The sequence below is a fragment of the Papaver somniferum genome, unplaced genomic scaffold, assembly GCF_003573695.1.
Source record: "Papaver somniferum cultivar HN1 unplaced genomic scaffold, ASM357369v1 unplaced-scaffold_115, whole genome shotgun sequence".
NCBI classification, from domain to species: Eukaryota; Viridiplantae; Streptophyta; class Magnoliopsida; order Ranunculales; family Papaveraceae; genus Papaver; species Papaver somniferum.
Genome location: NW_020620492.1, coordinates 3,001,468 through 3,022,740, shown reverse-complemented (window position 1 = coordinate 3,022,740; position 21,273 = coordinate 3,001,468). Strand labels below are relative to the sequence as shown.

Genomic DNA, 21,273 nt, shown 5'->3' with positions numbered 1-21,273 from the left:
AGTGTTAGTCGTCCGGCAGAGAATTCGTTGGCAAATTAAAAAATTTCCGACTTAACATCCCATCATACTGGATTCGATTTGCTGCTGTATCTATTATTGACCACGGTCAAAGATAAATATCGGCATGTAAGGCGTACTAATAAGTAATTACCACTCGAGCAGAGTCTTACGGGTTTAAACTGAGCCCGTTAACAAGGCACGTTCCTAGTACCAGGGCTTGTTTAAACCCTAGCCTGTGTTAAATCTGTGTTTCTTCTATTATTTATTCTTCTTTCTTCCAAAATCCTGCACAACGAAACAGCAGCTGTCTAGAGTACAACCCCATTTTTAAAACCCAAGATTTTAAACCCTAATAAGCTTTGCTGAGATCGTCTCTATCAACAATTTCAAAATTGTTCTGATTTTTTTTTTGAATTACCTCAACAACTTCAGTGGATATTCTTCTTCTTCTTCTTCCATTGTAAAGCACGCCTTTTCGCAGCACCAGCGGGTCAGTATTCTTCTTCTTTCGTTTTTTTTTCCTGATAATTGATTGATATTTAGTGAATGTTTATCAATTTTGGTTATTATTGCTGGACATTTTTGTAAAATTTGTTGGGGGTTTTGTGTTAAATGTCTTTAATTATTGCTGAAATTACTTTGAAACTTAATTAGATGATTAATTCATTGCACCAAGGAAACAGAGAATAAGAGTCTACTGTTGGATTTTGTTAGAGATTTTGGGAATTGTCATTTCCCTAGAACCAACAGTTTATGCTAGGTTCTGAACCAAAACAAAAATCTTTGAGAGTTTGGTAGAAGAATTCATGAGAAAAATTCATAAACAATTAAACCTGCATCTCGTTAGACCTATTATTGTCATAAAAATCAGTTTCCCGTGTAAGATTTAGACACCTTAATTCCAATGCGTGATAATTAATTGGGAAGTCTGAAACATATAATCCTTAAGCTGAGCTTAACGCGATGTCAACTGCTAACTTGCTTTCTTATACTAACTTCTACTTCGTGCTGCAAACAGCAATCTCATGCTTAATGAAACTATAAGTCTACACTTCTTTACAATAACCATAAGCTTAGCTTGATACATTTTTACTGAAGATTGCAATCAGGCTTGGCCTGGTTGGTTTGTGCTTATCTTCTACTTGTTTGACTGACATATTTAAGCCTTAGGCATAGCTTAAGGTGATGTGGCTCATACTTGGTAGTTAGAAATGTGATTTGGAATTCTGAAAATGTAGGGTTTAACGCCTTCACTGTCTGATAGTTAATTTGTTGTACTGACATTGAAGTAAAAGAAATTAGGAGTTGATACTAAACAAATTAGATCGAGCATATGAACTATAGTAAACACTTAATCAAATGTTAGAAAGTTGCGGCCAAACAGATTTAAAAGAGGCCAAAGCGATAGCGTAAAGCGTAAAGCGCCATTAAAAAGCGTTACTGAAGCGCTGCCTCACAATAGACATGTATAGTTTTTCTTTACATGAAAACTAAGAAGCACGCACAAGAAGAGGGAAAATAAGTCGGATAAGAAATTTCTTGAATATGATGACAACTGTTTCTTGTTTTTCATTTTTCCTAGACAGCTGGCTTATTTTTAATTTTAACAGCTTGCTACACCTTGGACAGCTGGCTTCTTATAAGCTATACACCGTTACTCTCTTTTGACATCTAGCTTCCATAGCTTATGTATAAAAACAATATCTGAATAGCCTTTCAGAAGAAAAAAGTATCCAGCTTGTTTCTACTTTCTAGAGCGCACGTTTCAGTGCGTTTCTTATTCAAAGCTCAAAAAAGTGCGCTCTGAAACGCTTTTTTAAACATGAAGGGCACTAGTTACTATATTGAAATAGCTAATAAAAACTAAAAACAAGCAATGAAAGCTGTGGATCTGAACCCACGCCCTTTCGAACCAGAGCCTAAATCTGGCGTAAGACCACTTGGCAAAGCTGTCTTAGTGATAGACATAAAGTTTGTATTAATCTGCTTGGTTAACCCTTTCAGTTTAATGTAATGATGATGTTTGTATCTTATACTGAATTTATAACAGTGACACTGGGATTATAGGAGTTGAGGCTTAACAAATAAACTAAACTGTCTTATTGCTCTATCTATTCTGTGGTATAACATATAGTTTACTATCTATTTTACTGTCGTGTATTTTGTTTGGCAATAAGAGTTTACCGAACCTTATAAACTAGTGTTTGTGATATCTATTCATATGCCCTATTAGGAGTTTCCCGCACAATATCAGGTATTCGTTTGTATAGTTGGAATATTTCTTAGTTGGTATCTATCCATGGATGGAAACATAGACAAATCTCTGTGGTCAGTAGTCTCCATGCTCACAATGTTAACAAATAAAAAAACAGGAAAAGAAAGTCAATAGAACAGTGTAATTTTCTACTTCTTACAGAGGGTTGTGAAACATAGCTATTGCCATTGTACTCTCAATGGTGTTTTGGAATTCATCTTAGGAGTGAAGTATGTGCAACTGTGCAAGTACTGGCACAATCTTCGTAATAGAGTGTAGTTGTTAATATTGCAGTACTAGTTTGTTCGTGTTTATAGTTCGTCTAAAGTTAATTTATTGAAAATGACTTTTGCATTGTAATTTGTATTTGATGTTTTCTTAACTTGCGGTGATGCTTTCAGAAGCTGGACATTGATGCAATATGAAAACTTCTTGTGTTGCGCAGGATATTAAATGAAAACCTACGCTGTGAAACAGAATGTTTATGTCCAATTAATACTTCATAGTGCATTCCACCAAGATCATCCCTCTAGCATTCTCTTAGAACTTTCCATTTAGTTGCTCCAGAATCCTTAAATCTTGTCACTGCGAAACACCTTGGTCCATATTCTAACATCTCCAGTACATGCTAACTTGATGTGTAAGGAGCAAAATCATGATACTTACCATTAGCCCCAAGGGTGTGATGATGGTTGCTTATGCCATTTACTTAGACCTTTCCTGTCCATGAAAATTATTCAACCTAGTATGGCATTCTTAGTTACTGGCCATTCATCGACCAAGTAGATTAGGTTTTCTTCACGCTTAGTTGCTGATATGAACAAACCAGGACATTTACTCTGAGAGTGAGTGTGGTTTTGTGGGTGCTATCTCAAATGATATGCTATCAACTTACATCAGAAAGAGTTTGAAGAATAATCATTTTAAAATTTAGTCAGGTTATATGTGGAATATGCCATTACAAAATGCTAAATCTGGAACTTGAAAATTTGACATAGCATGACTTTGGCTGTTGTAGATGGTCTGGTTAGGGTATATTAGACTAAAATTGAGCCAAATACGTCCTGTATTATCTTTGTGTACTACATAGCCAGATATTTCAACAATCGCTAGCTGGATATCGTAGGAAATATCTGATATTTTTCGTTAAGAAGGGGCATTCCATTGAGCTGCTATTGGGCATAGTACCCTTGAACATGGATCCACACTCACACAAAAATAAACCTCCGTCCCTATTACTAAAGTACCCTCCATTAAAGTCATATGCTCCTTCCAAACAGTGATATTTTTAAGTAATTTCAGAAAAGTCAAGGAATTAGGTTGACTTTCTATACTTACATTCTGTCTCTCTCAGGTAAGACTCGAGATAAGCCCTAAAGGGAGAATCAAAGATTTCAGTGTTTCTTTCGATTCCATACTGAGCTTTAATTACAATTTCCGGCAAATCTTCTGCCGGATTCAACGAATAATTCTCAAATTAATGTAAGTTTTCATAGTTCAGTTTACTGTGTAGAACTGTAGATTCTGTTGAATTGCATAAGCTCTGATAAGTTAATGTTCACCACGATTTAGGAACATTTTAATTCAGAGGCTTATGTGTTTATGGAAATGCCTAAGAGAAAATAATGCTTAAATTATCTGCTAAAGAGCCTGTAATTGATTGGATAGTATCGTTACAACTAAATTGGTCACTGTTTCTGTATTCTTCAAATTAAGGAAAAATCAGAGAGTAAGTGATGTTCTATTTGTCATGATTCGTTGCCTTTTCTGTGTTGCAATAAAGGGATTTACTTTTTTCGGCCTTGTTACCTAAATATGTCTTCTTCTTTTTTTTGTCGATGTAGATGGTGGCCATAACTAGTGAAGAAACGGAGATTGAAGTATTACAGTGTTCAGTGGAGAACACCGTCTCTCTTCAAGATTCTGATGGTGATTATGACCAGGAAGAAGAAGAAGAAGATGACGACGAAGAAGAAGTACCTGTTACTCTAGGTTTCGTCGAGAAACCGAATAATCCTAATTCCCTTCTCCCTCAGTTTTTTCCTAGCAAGGCCGGAGGAACACCTGTATGTTTTGTGAACTTATAGAATTTTAGCTTCTTATTTATGATTATTGTTTATCTTTATCTACTTTCTTTAAACAGGCTTGGTTAGACCCAGTTGATTTACCATCGGAAAAATCTCGTACTTGTGGCATTTGTGGAGATCCTCTGCAGTTCTTGCTTCAGGTATTACTTATAAAAACGTGAGGAGAAGAAAAAGGAAAAGTGAAGTATTAACTTGTATGTTTTAATCGACATGTGATCCTTGATTACTAGGTTTATGCTCCGATCTCTGGAAAGGAGTCCACATTCCATCGAACATTGTTTGTGTTCATGTGTTCATCAATGACCTGCCTTCTTCAAGACCAACACCAGCAATGGAAACGGCGACCAGAAAAGCAGTGCAGAAGGTGCTTATTAAGAGGACACTTCATTTTCTTGATTCAACATTTGCTTTGAAGTTTCTTACTGTTGTAACACTGAAAGTGTTTTTGTAGTGTGAAGGTTCTTTGGTGCCAGCTACCCCGGTCAAATGCTTATTACTCAAGTGAGCCTCCAAAATTGGACAGGGCCAGTAGATCGCATGGAGTTGGAGGTATCTTTTATCTTATTGTATAGCGTAAAAATCGATGAACTAAATAATGTGCGTATGCCCTCAAATTTGTAGGATACAATAACTGTTGTTATTGGATATGAATTTGCTTATCTTGCTATCTAATGATGTCATGCCTTTTTATTATTGGTCATGTTAGCTCTACTCTGTAATTGGTGTGGTACATGGAAAGGAGACAAGGTTTGCAGTAGTTGCCGGAATGCGCGCTATTGTTCTGGAAAACACCAGGTAATTTTGATTAATGAGGTCTTTTACCTAATCTTCCAAGTCAATCTTAAGGAGAAACTGGTTTTTCCTGTTGTACGCTGTTCATTGGCGTTCAGGGCATAAGCAGGCGTGTAAACAGATAAATATCTCATCTCAATTTTCAGAGTCTAGCACCAGCAATGGGAAAACCATTTCAAACCAAGGTTGGTATTTACAAATGAAAAATTAGTAGTAGTTTATTAAGATGATGGGATGCAACCACATTTATGAAGCGTTTTATAGAGGAGCTAAACATGTCATTTCACACCGTCTACACTTGTATTCATGTCTGATATAGTGATATGTAATGGGGTGAAAGTTGGACTTCTTGAAAATGACCAACTGGTGACAAATCCGTTCCTGGGTTTGCTCACTGCGCCATCCTCTACCGAAACCATCAGACTTTTGAGAAAATATGTACTTCACATTTTCTGAGACCTAAAACTTGGGGATGTTTCATTATCAAGGACATAAAGTAGGTGAAGTATTGTGGTGGTTTAGCAGTTATGACCTGTCAGGTGATTCTCACTAAGCAGGTAGCTCAACACCGCCACGGTCAAGGTTGTGTCTTGTAATTGGCTCATATCAGGTTTCCTTCAAATTGATTGCTTTGAATTTTGGTGGTTTAGCAGTTGTCGCCAGCAATGTCCTCTGGCCAGAGTTCGAGATCTCTCATGAGGATGAGGCTGAATATGAATACGATACTGAGGTATCTGAAAACGATTACTCGAGCTCATTGGTTCTTCCTTAAAAAAAGGATGAAGCTGTTGAAGCAATGATGGGTGATTTTGAGGTAAAAAAATATGTAAACTCTTGTGGATATTTTAGTTCTGTTTCTATTTTTTGTAACTCTTAAAACTTCATTGGATCTGGTAAACAGGGCGATGATGATAGAAGAAGTTGGACTTCTTTTCAAGTGCGCGTTGGTAAAGCACCCGAGCAAGTATTAAGGTTTGTTTTTGCGAAACTAAGCACAAAAGTATGCCTACATCCCATCTTTTTGTCTTCGATTTTTTCTCATATAAAGGCATATAAGTACCACAAAGTAAACATGGTTGGTATTATCATGGCAACAGGTATACTCAAGACTCGAAGGCAAAACCACTTTGGCCCATGGCAAGTGGACGTCCTTCTAAAGCTGATATTCCAAAATGCAACTACTGTGATGGCCCTCTATGTTTTGAGATGCAGGTAGAAAATTCAACAGCTTTATATAGTCTACAGTTGCCTTTTTTTCCTCTTGTATTGGCATTTACACAATCTAGAGGACAGATTTTGACAAATCCAAGATTTTGGTTGATTATTATGGTTCAACAACTTTACTAGTTAATCGTAGTCTCTTTCCTTCCCTCCCTCTGTTATGCGCATTTTCTGCTTTATGCATTTATTGTTTTATCTCCTTGCTGATCTTTTTAATGTCATTTGTGGCTTTTGTGTGTACAGGTTTTCCCACAGCTGCTGTATTTCTTTGGTGTGAAGAACGATGTAGACTCACTTGATTGGGCAACGATAGCCGTGTACACGTGTAGATTCTTGTGAAACAAGTGTTGCCTATAAGGAGGAATTCGCTTGGGTTCAGCTTAACTCTCAAACAACTACACAACCGTGAGCAGTTCCTGCCAGGTTTTATTCCTTACACCGTCTCTGGAAACGAGAAAATTTTGATTGGCTTTTCTTTCATTGCATCATATACTGTACGTCCAAAAACTTACTGAAAAAATAACTTTAGAGCTTGTTTGTGTTATCAGAAATCTTAAACCTGGTCATCGATCATGTGTTTTTCTTGTCTAAATACAGTATATTTATATTCATTATGTGTATCTATTCGTCATGGGATTGAATCATAAACCTCAGGAAATATCACTGTTCAAGACTTGAAGTGTTTTTGAGGTATAGCTCTGAGCTCCCTGTGGGATGTTTATTTCTGTGAACCATACACTTCACAAGAACATCATCCAATACACCAAATAACATACTGCCACGTAACTCAATTTTAAGGAACTGAGAATTAAATTTCGTTAACAGAAAATTCTTAACAGGTATGGTGATCTCATTTTCTGATCAGAAGATGTTTGTGACTCGGTTTGATCTGACTCAATGTACATATCTAACTTGTTTGTTGCAGTCCCTCTAATCTAAATGCCCTTAAGCACCATTATGAGTCGACGCTAGTCTTTTAGGATGTTGGTGATTCGGCTGGATCTGACTCGATTGAATCGGTCAGTATCTGACTTTTTGTTACAGAGGCCTGAATGTGAGGTAAACTAGGAGATGCTTGCCACCGATTCCAACGACAAATCTCTATCTGGCTAAATAATGCAGGGTAGTTCAGGAACGAAGGGCCGAAAAGACGCCAGGAGCTCGAATGAAGAAATATGTGAGCTAAATACACCAAGTCGCCGCCAATAAGACGCCAGGAGCTCAAAAAGACGCCGCCAAAAATACACCAAGTCGCCACCAGGGAGCAAGTGAGATATATATTTATTTATTTTCCTTGTCATTTTTGTACCAGTAATCTCATCTTTGTGTAGATATTGTTTTTGGTATCACGGATTCAACATGGCCTATGTAGAGATTTTATTTGAAGGCTGATGGAAGCCCAATAGATATTGTTTACAACTGAGCCTTCAGTTTTTCCCCAATCTGAAATTTTGCAACAGCTTCCACACCCTAAGGCTAAGCCCTAGCTTCTGAAATTTGAGCAAATGCATCTAGTTCTGAGACCTGAATTGTTTTACAGGAATTGAAACTAAGACGGTCATTATACCGTCCAGAATGCCACTCCGAATACCCACCTAGATTAAAATGCAGTGAAAATTACAGAATGAAACCCGGAAATTGGGTAGAGTAGACAACTTACAGATTCATAAGGAGAAGAACGAGATTGGCCACGACGAGTTACAACTTTGAGCAGTACAGAAATCGCCATTAACAACACCAGTAGCTTTGTAGGATTCTAAGAAGACTGGAGAAGAAAGGGGTTTAGGTAAAGGGTGGATTTGAGGAAAGTACTGCTGATGGTAGTGCTGGGGAATTCCATTTGATGAAAATTGAAAAAGAACACTCCAGACCAGACTCAGGCATAGAGACAGTACATAGAGGACAATTTGTGAAAGGGTGTTGTCACATTATAACAAGTCTTATGAGACTGGCCAAAAATTCCAATTTGCTGAGCCTCATGGTTCGGTCGCCACTGTGAAAATCATTCTGCAGATCGATATAGCGGTAAAGAGTTAATGGAGCGGCCGAGACTTCGTTGGCAAATTTGTCAGTTTGTGTAAGTCCTCAAATTTGCTGATTTGCCAAGTAATTTCACTAATTTAACAGCCCGCATTGGATTCAATTTGCCCCTGTGCCAAGTCCATAAGACTTGCTCTTACAGTCACATTACATTGCTTAGCTTGCATAGGGCACAAACTTGTAGCATGCCTTTATTTATTTTTCTGTAACCTCTGAATCATCACCTATGAACAGTATAAAAAATGGCAGAGCCCAGGGATGGACGTGGTTGGCTGGGCCAAAAAAATGTACAGATGGAAAATTGTAGCAGACTCTAAACATATTGAAATCAAGAAGAATTTCAACAACAATCTAACAGCGAGTTTCTAAAAAATGTTTATTTGGCGAAGGATTATTTTCAATATAACCCCCACTGTTCTCATTCCATCTTGCATTACAGTGCCTTTTAGCTCTTGTAACTTCACCTAATAATGTAGTGCTTGCTGTCATGAAAATGCAACAATTCACACCATGTGTTTTGTTTGGGAGATGACTTGTTGCTGATGAACTGGGTGCTCGAGTTTGTTCCAGGCAGCAGCAGGCTGATTCTGAAAATTAGATACCATATCATTGAAATGTTAGTATTGAGTTGAACGAATAATTCAACACGGGACAAACTTGGCCAAATTGTAAGCCAGAGTATAATGAAAACATTAAAAACTGAAATATGAAGTTGCAAAAAGGCATGCAAACAATGTGCATAAGAACCGATTGATTCAACTGATAGCACGGTTGATTAGAAATTTCATGTTCTAATGATTTTGGACCTCAAGTGCTAAAAGCTGATTTTGTGCCCAGTGGTGCTCCTTATACAGGCGGTAATATTCAAGTTCTAAAGACAAAAACAAAGAAGATGTTTCGGCTAATTTCTGGTTTATTGGGTGTTTAAAAGCAGAAGATAATAATAAGTACTTGGAAATGGGGAGACTCGAATAGCTCAACCATCTCAGTGTACCTTCCTTATCTTATCAACGGTTTTGGAACTTGTCTACTGCACTACTCACTAATACAGTTGGCAAGAGATGGAAATCTGACAATGTAATCTCAAGTACTATTCGATATAAAACTTGGAAAGACACATACTGTGAATTTAGATATGGTTGATATCTAAAGATATCGTAAGTTAAATAGCAAACATTCATACTAAAAAATGTTTCTCAACACCGTATCAATTGTATGATTTCAGTACTCAGAATAGAAACTGATGCAGGGCATACTACAGTTCCAGAAGATTCCGTTTAGAGGTTTGGCTTCCATGGTTTCCTAGTTTCAGTCTTTCTTATTTTTAGGATTCTTTTAGACTTCCTTTTAGTTTTCTGTTTCCTAGTTTAGTTATTCTTCAAGCCTATATAAAGGCTAGATTAAGTCTTGTAAGAGCTATCTATTACTCAATCAAATTATTAAACACAAAACTTATCTTTCTCTTCTTGCTTGAATTCTCTTCTCTTCTTGCTTATAGCAATCTAGTATTGCTTTCTTTTACCTTGTTCCACATTAGTTGGTATCAACCGCTTAGTTTTAGGTTTTCATCCTATAACTTGATCCTTTACCTCGCTTCCACAACACCTTTCAGTCCTTTTTAGTTCCTTTTCGTATACAAAAAAAAAATATGACTGCTCAACCAGTTACTCTAGCAGCAATCGAAGCTCTCATCAAATCTCATACCGAGATTTTGGCAAAAAACATTACTGAAGCTCTTGAGAAGTCCATGGAGGACAAATTAGGGTTAAGAGATACCAAGCTTGAAACCATGCAGAATCAACTTTTGAAGGTTGCAAAACATATAAATCTAGATTTGGATATGCCTGAGCTTGTAGACTTAGAAGGAAAAACTAAAGAAGATATACTTCAGTTTTTACAGAATGATGAAGTACCTGAAGATGTATTGCGTACTTTAAACATTAAGAAACCGTATGAAGGTTTCATAGGTCATTCAAAGAAGAAGATAGTTTCTCCTGCACTTGACAGTGATGATGAAGATGAACGTGAGAACGATCTAGAGAAGAATTGGATTGAAGAACGACGTTTAAAAACTGGTCACAACCCTTACAGTTCTTTACCAGAATATAAACTAAAAGCTGATATTCCCAAGTTCTCTGGAAATTTTCGTATTGAAGAACTAACTGATTGGTTCTTTGAGGTAGAAGCTTTTTTCGAATTCATGGAGGTCCCTGAAGATTCTAAGGTTAAACTTGTGACATACAAACTCAAAGGAGGAGCTGCAGCTTGGTGGGATAAGATCTGTGATGATCGTAGAAACGCTAACAAACCGAAAATACGTACTTGGAAACGTATGAAAACTTTGATCAGGGATAAGTTCTTACCTAGAGACTTTATGCAGCAACTTTTCATCAAATTACAAAACATTCAGCAGGGGGCACGAACTTTTGAAGAATATGTGTCAGATTTTTATAATTTGGTCGCACGAAATCAACTCAAAGAATCTGAAGAACAGTTAGTTACAAGATTCATTGAGGGACTAAATAGATTAATACAAAATGGTATGACTCATTCAGTTTTTACTATGGTCGAAGCTGTGCAGCAAGCTATTAAGATAGAAAATCGTCTTATTCGTTCTTCTAGGATTTATCCATCCAGACAAGGGCGTTATCAAAATACTTACAGGGGTACCAATTCATCTCAAAACTTTTCTCCAGATACTGTTTTGAATATTCCCAGGCCTCCTTATGATGATGTTAGCCATTCACATCGACAACCTAGCCATATTGTGCCTTATACTCCACCTCTGGCTACACCTATCTTAGCCAATCCAGTTGATCTTCAGCCGGGTCAGCAGTCTCACTCTCTGCAACCAACTCCTCCTACTACAGGGAATCGGTTTCATAACAGGCAACAACAATTTCCACCGCAACAGCGAGCTAATAATGCTTATACAAAATTTCGTGGAGATAAGTGCAATAAATGTCAGCAATCGGGGCACACTTCTAGTGATTGTCGGAAATTCAATGCTTTGATTGGTGAACCTCAGTTCATTAATGAAGTCACTGGTGCGCTTAATGAGTTCGAAGATGAAGACTCACCTGGTGATGACGACGAGTTTGTTGGGATGATTCGTCCATTATTTCTTACTCAACAATGCAAGTCTCAGAGACACTATATTTTTAAATCAAGATGTTATATTGGAGGTAAAATCTGCAAGATGATAATTGATAGTGGCAGTGTGGATAATTATATTGCTGATCACGTAGTTAAGAAGCTTGAACTACCAGTAACTTCTCATCCAGAACCTTACACTGTAGGATGGGTTAATGCCTCTAGCACACAGAAGATTACTCTTCAGTGTTATGTGTCATTCTCTTTTGAGGGTTATGAAGACACAGTTCTATATGATGTCATTAATATGACGGCAACCCATCTTCTTCTTGGCAGACTTTGGCAATACGATCTTCACGCGGTTCACAATGGATTCGAGAATACTTACACTTTTGTTCATAATGGGAAAACCAAGGTTCTTAGTCCATCCAATTCCACTTCAAACTCTTGTGCGCAGACTGATGCTGTCGTAGCTACTGTTATTCGTTCTTTGCACCCACAACATTCTTTACATTCCCATGAAGATTCTAAGCCTATGATTGAGTTGCCTGCAAAGGTGAAGCCCTTATTATTTCAATATAATGTTTTATTTCCAGATGAACTACCAACTGCATTACCTCCTTTACGGAATATTCAACACTGCATCGATTTTATTCCTGGAGCCTCTTTACCAAACCAAGCACACTATCGCTTGAGTCCTGCTGAGCATGAGATATTACAGGGACAGGTAAATGATTTGCTTACAAAGGGTTTGATACGACCTAGCAACAGTCCTTGTGTCAGTCCTGCCTTCTTGGTTAGTAAAAAAGACAATGGATGGAGGATGTGTATCGATTGCAGAGCATTAAATCGCATCACCATTCCTTATAGATTTCCGATCCCGTGTATTGATGATATGATTGATTTACTGTCGGGCTCTATTATTTTTACTAAGTTGGATTTACGCAGTGGTTACCACCAAATACGCATTCGAGGTGGAGATGAGTGGAAAACAACATTCAAGACACGTGAAGGTTTATATGAATGGCTGGTCATGCCATTTGGGTTATCTAATGCACCTAGTACTTTTATGCGACTCATGAATCAGGTTCTCCAACCCTTTCTCAGTAAATTTGTTATTGTCTATTTTGATGACATACTAATTTTTAGTCGCAGTGAGCCAGAACACCTCCAACATCTTTCACAAGTGTTTCAAGTTCTTGCTGACAACTCTTTATATGTTAATTTGAAGAAGTGTACCTTCATGGCTTCTTCAGTAACATTTTTGGGATATGTGATTTCTACTGATGGTATTCATGTCGATCCTTCTAAAGTTCAAGCAATTGAAGATTGGCCAGTTCCTACTTCTATTCGTGATGTTCGTAGTTTTCATGGTTTGGCTTCTTTCTATCGAAGATTTGTGAAGAACTTTAGCTCTATTTCTGCACCTTTGACTGACTGTCTCAAGAAGGAGAAGTTTGAGTGGACGGAAGCAATGGATAAAAGCTTTATTCTTCTTAAAGAAAAGCTTTGTACGGCACCAATTCTTGCACTTCCGAATTTCAACAAGCCTTTTGAAATAGATTGTGATGCATCTGTTGTTGGTATTGGTGCAGTATTATCACAGGAGGGTCATCCAATTGCATATTACAGTGAGAAGAATTCAGATGCACAAAAGAAATGGTCTACATATGAATTAGAGTTATTGGCTCTTGTTCAATCTCTTAAGCAGTGGCATACTTATCTTATACATAGGGAATTTGTTGTCAACACTGACAACCATGCTTTGAAGTTTTTGAATACTTCTGCTAAAGTTAACAGAATGCATGATCGATGGTTTTCACACTCAACAAATACACTTTCTCCGTGAGACATAAAAGTGGCAAATTGAATCAAGTTGTTGATGCCTTAAGTAGAAGAAGTCATCTATTAACTACAATTCGTAATGAGAGTTATGCATTTGACTATATCAAAGACATTTATCCAGAAGATGAAGATTTTGGCAAACTATGGGATCAATGCAGTTCTCAAACTCATGGGGTTGATGATTTTCTTATACAAGAAGGTTTTCTTTTTAAAGGGAATCGATTATGTATTCCTCAAGGGTCTTTACGTTTACATCTTATGCGAGAATTACATGGCAGTGGTCTTGGTGGTCATTTTGGGAGAGATAAAACCATTGCCCTGATTGAAGAAAGATATTTCTGGCCATCTTTGAAACGTGATGTACAAAAGTTCGTACAAAAATGCATGGTCTGTCAGAGAGCAAAGGGTACAATTCAAAATACCGGGTTGTATACTCCTTTACCAGTTCCTAATGCACCTTGGGTTGATATAAGTATGGATTTTATACTTGGTTTACCTCGTACTGCTAGAGGTAATGATTCTGTTATGGTCGTAGTTGATCTTTACTCTAAAATGGCTCACTTCGTGGCTTGTAAGAAATCAACTGACGCTTCTAATGTTGCATCTTTGTTCTTTAAAGAAGTAGCAAGATTGCATGGGGTTCCAAAGTCTATCACTTCTGACAGAGATACCAAATTTTTGAGTTATTTCTGGAAAAGTTTATGGATGCGCTTAGGAACAGTTCTACAATTCAGCACAACTTCACATCCGCAAACTGATGGACAGACTGAGGTTGTTAATAGATCACTTGGGAATTTGATTAGAGCTAAGTGCCTGGATAATAGTAAGCAGTGGGATGTGTCATTGCCACATATGGAATTCGCTTTCAACACTTCTGTGAATCATTCTACTGGGAAAACTCCATTTGAGATTGTGTACTCTAAAGTACCTAATCATACTCTTGATTTGGTAGCCTTACCCACCACACAGAGTACAAACACTGCAGCCGACTCTTTTGTAGACAAAGCAACTGAATTACATAATGAAGTAAAATCTAAACTGGAGAAGTCCAATTCTAAATATAAATAGGATGTTGATAAACACAAGAGGTTTAAAACCTTCAAGGAAGGGGAGCTCGTGATGATACATCTAAGAAAAGAGAGATTTCCAGTGGGTACTTATAACAAAACCAAGATGAAGAAATATGGTCCTTTCAAGGTTTTAAAGAAGATCAATGATAATGCTTATGTTATTGATCTACCAAATGATTGGAATATCTCCAACACATTTAATGTTCAAGAGATTTTTACGTTTCATGGTGACAATGAACTTCTGGTTTGTTTGGACAACTCGAGGACGAGCTTTACTCTAGAAGGGGGGACTGATGCAGGGCATACTACAATTCCAGAAGATTCCGCTTACAGGTTTGGCTTCCATGGTTTCCTAGTTTCAGTCTTTCTTATTTTTAGGATTCTTTTAGATTTCCTTTTAGTTTTCTGTTTCCTAGTTTAGTTATTCTTCAAGCCTATATAAAGGCTAGATTAAGTCTTGTAAGATCTATCTATTACTCAATCAAATTATTAAACACAAAACTTATCTTTCTCTTCTTGCTTGAATTCTCTTCTCTTCTTGCTTATAGCAATCTAGTATTGCTTTCTTTTACCTTGTTCCACATTAGAAACCGTATTCATACAACGAGTGATGTTGAATATGAATGTTCAGAAAAACATGGAAACAGAGGCCATGTCCAGCCTCAAGGCTCAATAATCATTCAGGTATTTGCTGATAAATTAAAATTGTCACGCCAAAGGAATAAATGAAACGATATAAGTTATAATGATACTAACCTGAACAAAGATCTGCACCGTGTTTCCTAATTCTCATGGCCAGACCCAGACTTGAATGAAAACATCTGGTTGATTTCGTCGTCAACAATAAATAATGTAGGTCTATGGTAAATTGAAAGCAGGCATTGCACATATAACATTCCCATATCCCATATAAGAAGTGCCAGATTAAAAATTTAACAATGGAATGAAATAACAGATAATTGAAATGGTCTCATGAACATACCCATCATTTTGTTGCGAATTAGCACTCAACGGAAACACAAGAAGCACGGCGGATAACTTCGGGCAAATCAACACCTCTTGACCACTCCTCCACATTGCCATCATAAACCAAAACCAATCCTTCCTTCATCCCTCTACAACTCCTTCGGCTTCTCCTCAATAAATCATCAATACATCCCAAAACTTGAACCAACACCACCTTATTATCATTGCCACCGCTATAATTCTCGCCACCAATTCCAACACAACTAAACCTAACACTACTATCCAATCTAACTTGTGCCGGCAACGGCGGACTCTTCATCCTACACCACTTGCCAAACCCACCACCACCACCATTTCGTTTCCTTCTCCCATCAAACCTCCAAAATGACAATTCAACAGCATGACTTGCCAAAATGTAAACATAACCCCCCGCTGCACATGCCGCCACAACACATCCACCTCCTGGCACTGTCCGGCTCCTCATCCACACCCTACTCTGCACATCAAACAAATCCATCGAACTCGCATACAAATGCGCCTCCGAACAACCTCCCCGAGTCACCATCTCATTTTTCCCATTACCGCCGCCGCCAATCTTCAACCCGCCAATCACATAGAACACTCCGTCCACAGCTGCTCCAATGCAACCATATCTCCTCCTCGGCGCTTCCGAAACCACTCTCCACGTATCTGTCTCCGGCTCATACTCCTCCACCACTTCATTCCGTGCTGCTCCACCGGAAATGTAAATCTTCCCGTTGACATTCGCCATTGCAAATTTCTTCCTCGGATAAAGCATCGGAGATTTCACCGTAATCACACCCATCCACACATCGTAACCAAGCGTGACATCTCTATTCACAATATAAATCACTTTCCCAACTGAAATCACCCGCGAGTGAGAAAACGAACCCTGAGTTAACATTCCGGCCGCGCTAAACGGACTACTCAAACTCCAACCAGCTGAAGACGAAGACGAATCAACTTCTTCTTCATGACTCTCATCAGATTCGCCATCATTTACACAGTGATTCGCAGCATAAACACCGTAATCAGTCACACTAAACGCGTAGATTTTCCGGCGGATATGACCGAGACTCCGCCGTAGGTCGAAATATAACGTTGAGTTCAGTATTCCGAACCATTTTCTACAGACAAGGGAAACTGATGAGAGTGATGATGATGGGACTCTCGATAAACATTCTTGAAGCAAATCATCAGGAAGTACCGATATGAAGAATGATGAAGATTTCTGATCATCTTCTAACAAACGATTTCTGATTGATGGTTTGATGATCAGGTGATGAGATTCTTGCTGTGGATTTGGAAAACAGGATTTCATTATCCTTGAAAATCCTCTGGAATTGCAGTAGTTTTCCCCCATTCTTGTGTGGATTGGATTGTCAAATCGGAACTCTCAAATCTCAATCACTCGCTCAGTGTGAGTGTGAAAGAGAAATAGAGAGAGTGAAATACTGAAATTGGATTAGGGGTATTTATGGTATTATGGTAAAGGGTGTTGTGTTGATTAGATTTTCAATTAGTCAGAATTTAATGTCAGGTTGTGGGGCTCACTGTCAGGCCTTTAGTCCCCTATGTCAGGTCTTGTCTCCTGCCTTAGTTGGTGGTAATTTTATATGTCATGATTCACGTAGGTGAGGGAAATTATATTTGGGTCATGTTTGTTTGCCCATAGCTTATCTAAGTCGTCCGATTTCTTTGAAATCACTTAATTTGAGTCAGATTTATCTTATCATCTTTGTTTTGAGTCAGATCTGATTCAACTGAGCTAAAAATACGCGAGTTCATGATTTGATTTCATGAATTATGAGTAATTTGTTACCCGACTCAAAAAGAACGGAATCAAAAGCTAGATTTGAGTCAGAGGTTAATTTAGATCTGACTCAAAAAATAAAAAGATCTAACTGCTGAATCCTTATGAGATTCGGATCCAAACACCGAATCAGCAGCAAACAAACTGGATCCTACTCTGGCTAAAGACGAAGGGTGAGGATTTGAGATTCTGGATAATTAGAGTATTTTTTTCAAAGGAGATTGTACGTAGGTTATCATCATTATTAGTGGGAGACTATGATGATGAGGACCGAGGACTAGGAGCATCCAATGGAGAATCAGCAATCATGGCTAGGCTAGTGTTTTGTTATAGAGTAATAAATAGCACGTGAGGTTACAATACAGAAGAAGCCTTTGGCTTGGCATGTGGTGTGAACAAAGACTGTTACCTTCATTATAGCTGCTGCTCCGTGTACTGTTGATTGTGCTCTGGTGGACCAAAATGTCTCTGTTGGTCCCGGTCCTCCTATCCCCACTGCTACATCATGATTATATATATGGGATTCTCGTATTTACTTTACAAGTATACGGTGTGAAATGTAACGCAATGCTCAAAATAAACGAAACTTGGTTACATCGGAAAACATTGTACTCGGCCCCAAATGGATTCTCATGTTTTTCTTTTGGGCAAGTAAAAGTCTATAAGCGCGCACACACGCAATTTACAATATACATACTCGCCGGCAATTTCATAATGCCATAGCTAGTCGCAAACGGGCCAACAAAAATACTGAATGATATGATGGAGAACATAAAAATATGTCGTCATTCTGTGTTTCAGGTCCAGATAAATGCATTTGGAAGCCAACCATGACTAGCCTTGTTTATGAATTCTAAACTAACTATTGACCCACGTACCATATTGAGCACAAAGACCATCCAAAAGTTAAGCTAAACATTAATTATACTTCAGTAACAAAGTTAAAGCTCTCAGATTCACACGCCACGATTAGATTGGTTAAAAGAGCACATTAACTTTTAAATTGCCATCCAACCGCCACAACACATGTTCAAACCGTCTAAATGTAGACGGCTGTCCTTGTTGATCCACCTTCTGTTCGGAATCTTCTTCTCCTTCAACCAAGTTTACTTCTCCAGTTACCTCACACAGTCAACTGATGAACTAAAAGCAAGACTAATAATACCATATGGCAAGAGCAGAACATAAAAGGCAGTGAGACTAATGTCTAGCTCCAACAATTTTTACTATGGACATTTCTAAATTTCAGAGTGCATCCATAGTCACTTTACTAGGATCCAAGAATAGAAGGCTTCTTTATTTTAACAGCATTATGCTCAGACTAAGATGACAAATGAGAAGAGGAAAATAAATAGTACCTTATACCGACTTCTTCCACTGATTCTATATTGAAGTGGGGAAATGCTTGATAACTATTAGCCCTATTCAAGAAGAAAAAAAAAATCAACATATAATTTCAGAGCTTCATCTGATATTCTGGTGAACGTCACGTATTTAAGAAAAAATGCTCTGAAACAAATTACATTCTACACAAACAAAAAAAAACTATAAACTTACCAGTTAATGAAGAAGCTCCACCAGCACCAGGTGTATTTAATATCACTAATTCATGACCCAGAGCACTGTGACTGTCGGTTTGCACCTTCGGGCAACTTCAGTCAGAGTTGATTTAAATCATAAACACCATACTGAGAGTCTTGAGCCTCCTTTCCAACAGCTCGTTCAAGTTACCCATGCTTTTTCTTGAGATTGAAAAATGGAATATCAGCTCATTAAAACTTTCATATCTTCCTCATGCACTCGATATAGAGCCCCAAATTGGCCATCTTCAACTTCTCCTGAATAGAAGTCTCAATCTCATCGTGCACAAAGCTGACAGGTGAAACAGTAGCAATGATAACATAATTTTCCTCGTTTCCTACATTTATTTCATACAACTGCGAGAAAACTTTCCTCAGTTCACAAATCAATACCTCGTAGAAAGACTTACTCAACGGAATTACATTAACCACGAGAATTCCAAGAGTGTTAAGAGCCAATTTAGCATCCAAAAGTATCGAGTTTTGAACAAAATCTAATGGTGGAGCACCTGGACCATTCATAGCATCATTAGAATCTAAATCAACCATTATAATGTCAAACTTCGACTCATCCTCAGCATAAGTAATCGAATGCTGATCACTCTCTAAATCCGCATTGGTAATAGATGCCACAAACCCTGCTCGAACTCCTCTCCTGGCAACTCTCCTTATGACATCGATACCATCTCCCACCAGGACTCGAAGAAATTCGCTTTCCACCAAACCAAAATATCGTTTTGCAACATTTACAACCATCTCATCATTCTCCACCCCAAATACTTGAAACCCGAATTGGGTTCTCAAAAATGTAAGCAACGCTCCTCCACCAATCCCAGCACAGAGCACCTTAGGCAGCTTCAAACCCGAACAAACATACATATCATCTAAATTTCGAGCAATAAGAGATAGACTTGCCACCATTGGTGCAAGGTAAGGATGCACCAAACAACCAGTATCAAGCTCACACTCCATTTCACCAATCCTAAGATTAACAGAATCAACTTCTATTCTATTCGGAACAATACGTATTTCCGTCTGAACTAAATTCGGCATTCTTTTAAACCTTAATCTCCTCCTAAACTCTCTTCTACCCAAATCTAATTTACCATCCACATAATTTTCTATTTCAACATCTTCCACTATCATTTCTCCTACACAGGAACCAATACATCTCTCAACTAATACACTACAAATCAAATTATCTTCATACATTGCAAATGGAATCTCAAAATTTTCACCCAAACCTTTCAAATACGATTTAGGCGATACTGCAATGAGGAGAGGCAGCAAGGCTTCCTCAAATTCCACCATGTACTCTCTATCACCGTCAAGTATCGGACGACGGCTATAATTTACAGGCAAATCACCGGTCGGTAGATTCCCTACAAGGATTAACCTAGAAATTTCCTGTAAATTTGATAGAAGTTGGAAATTTCCAGATTTTGTAGAGAAGACCCAGTCATCCTCTCGATCTATTGGGACTAACATCGCTGCGATTTGGGTTGGATGATCTGAGGTTTGAATAATAGGGGAATCAAGTGCTGTGATTCTTAAGAAATTGCCGTAGGTAGAACTAATGGTAGTAGATTCTCTTGAGTGATGAGGATTTGGGAAATCAAAAGAGATGTATTGACAAGGAATTAGGTTTTCGAAGGTACCTTTATCCATAGCCATGAATGGAGCCGCTAGTGAGTGTGATGAACAAGAATCTGCAGCAAAAAAATGGGCGCAAGGAAATGGCTAGTTGCAAAATCTAAAAGGTAGAGTTAGCGCCAACTTTTAGGGCAACTTCAGAAATCAGGCCACCACTACGAGCAAGTGTACTGCGGTGGTAAGTCTAGGTTAGGCCTCACCAAGGATTTCCGGCTTACATGTTGGCCCGTGATTCGCGAAGAGTTAGATATTGGATAGTTTGTCTTTTTAGTTTGAGTCGGATCTACCTTATTAGGACCGTTTGAGTTGGAGGATGAAATGCCTCGTAATAAAAGGATCAAGCTATTGACTCATATTTTGGATCAGTTGGGTCAAATTTGACTCAAACAATAGAAATATTGAGTTAGATCTAGATGAATCAAGTGATCCCAGTCAGAAACGGACGATTCAGATCAAAAAAACAAAAACAAACTAGTCTTGAGTAGAAAAAAAACCAATCACTATGCAGATGTGTTTTCGGGTTAGTCTCGAGCCAAAGAAAACCAACCATTATGAAGCTGGGTTACGTAGGCGGGAAGATATAAAAAATCGGCTGAAACTTAGTTTTCTACTTACCGGACATATTTTTTGGTATCTATAAGAGTATCTCCGACTGTGGGTTCCTATGCGGAGATCTTATTTAGATTCTTATTATTTTATTTTATTTTGAAACCTATTTAGACTTTTATTTATGGATGATCTTTCGTAATTATGGCGAAAATAAAAACGTCTTTCCCATAAGCCATTTCTAGTGGTGTAGGTCTTATTTTTAGGATTTGATTTGTGGATAAAAAATAAA

General features: G+C 37.9%; 2 protein-coding genes and 1 pseudogene across 4 annotated transcripts; 1 reads left to right on the top strand and 2 right to left on the bottom strand.

Moving 5' to 3' along the window:
• Nucleotides 1-285: 285 nt before the first annotated feature.
• On the top strand, nt 286-7,796 carry LOC113329004 (annotated as a pseudogene).
• Nucleotides 7,797-8,564: 768 nt separating this feature from the next.
• Nucleotides 8,565-16,837, bottom strand: LOC113329265 (F-box/kelch-repeat protein At5g26960-like). 2 transcript variants are annotated; one of them, XR_003349774.1, is made up of 3 exons: nt 15,385-16,837; nt 15,159-15,223; nt 8,565-8,981 (listed from the first exon to the last, which is right to left on the bottom strand). XR_003349774.1 is itself a non-coding variant. In XM_026576224.1 (2 exons), exon 1 carries the CDS (start codon nt 16,750-16,752, stop codon nt 15,403-15,405), a length of 1,350 nt encoding a protein of 449 aa, XP_026432009.1. In that variant the 5' UTR covers nt 16,753-16,837; the 3' UTR covers nt 8,565-8,981; nt 15,385-15,402. The 2 variants fall into 2 exon arrangements, 1 of the variants encoding a protein (XP_026432009.1); XM_026576224.1 differs by lacking the exon at nt 15,159-15,223.
• A 971-nt stretch (nt 16,838-17,808) lies between these two features.
• LOC113329017 (methyltransferase-like protein 13) lies at nt 17,809-20,575 on the bottom strand. Of its 2 annotated transcripts, XM_026575986.1 has the most exons (3): nt 18,760-20,575; nt 18,561-18,623; nt 17,809-18,296 (listed from the first exon to the last, which is right to left on the bottom strand). In XM_026575986.1, exon 1 carries the CDS (start codon nt 20,454-20,456, stop codon nt 18,984-18,986), a length of 1,473 nt encoding a protein of 490 aa, XP_026431771.1. In that variant the 5' UTR covers nt 20,457-20,575; the 3' UTR covers nt 17,809-18,296; nt 18,561-18,623; nt 18,760-18,983. The 2 variants fall into 2 exon arrangements, with proteins under 2 accessions (XP_026431771.1, XP_026431770.1); XM_026575985.1 differs by having other exon boundaries at nt 17,809-18,623.
• Between the last annotated feature and the right edge of the window lie 698 nt (nt 20,576-21,273).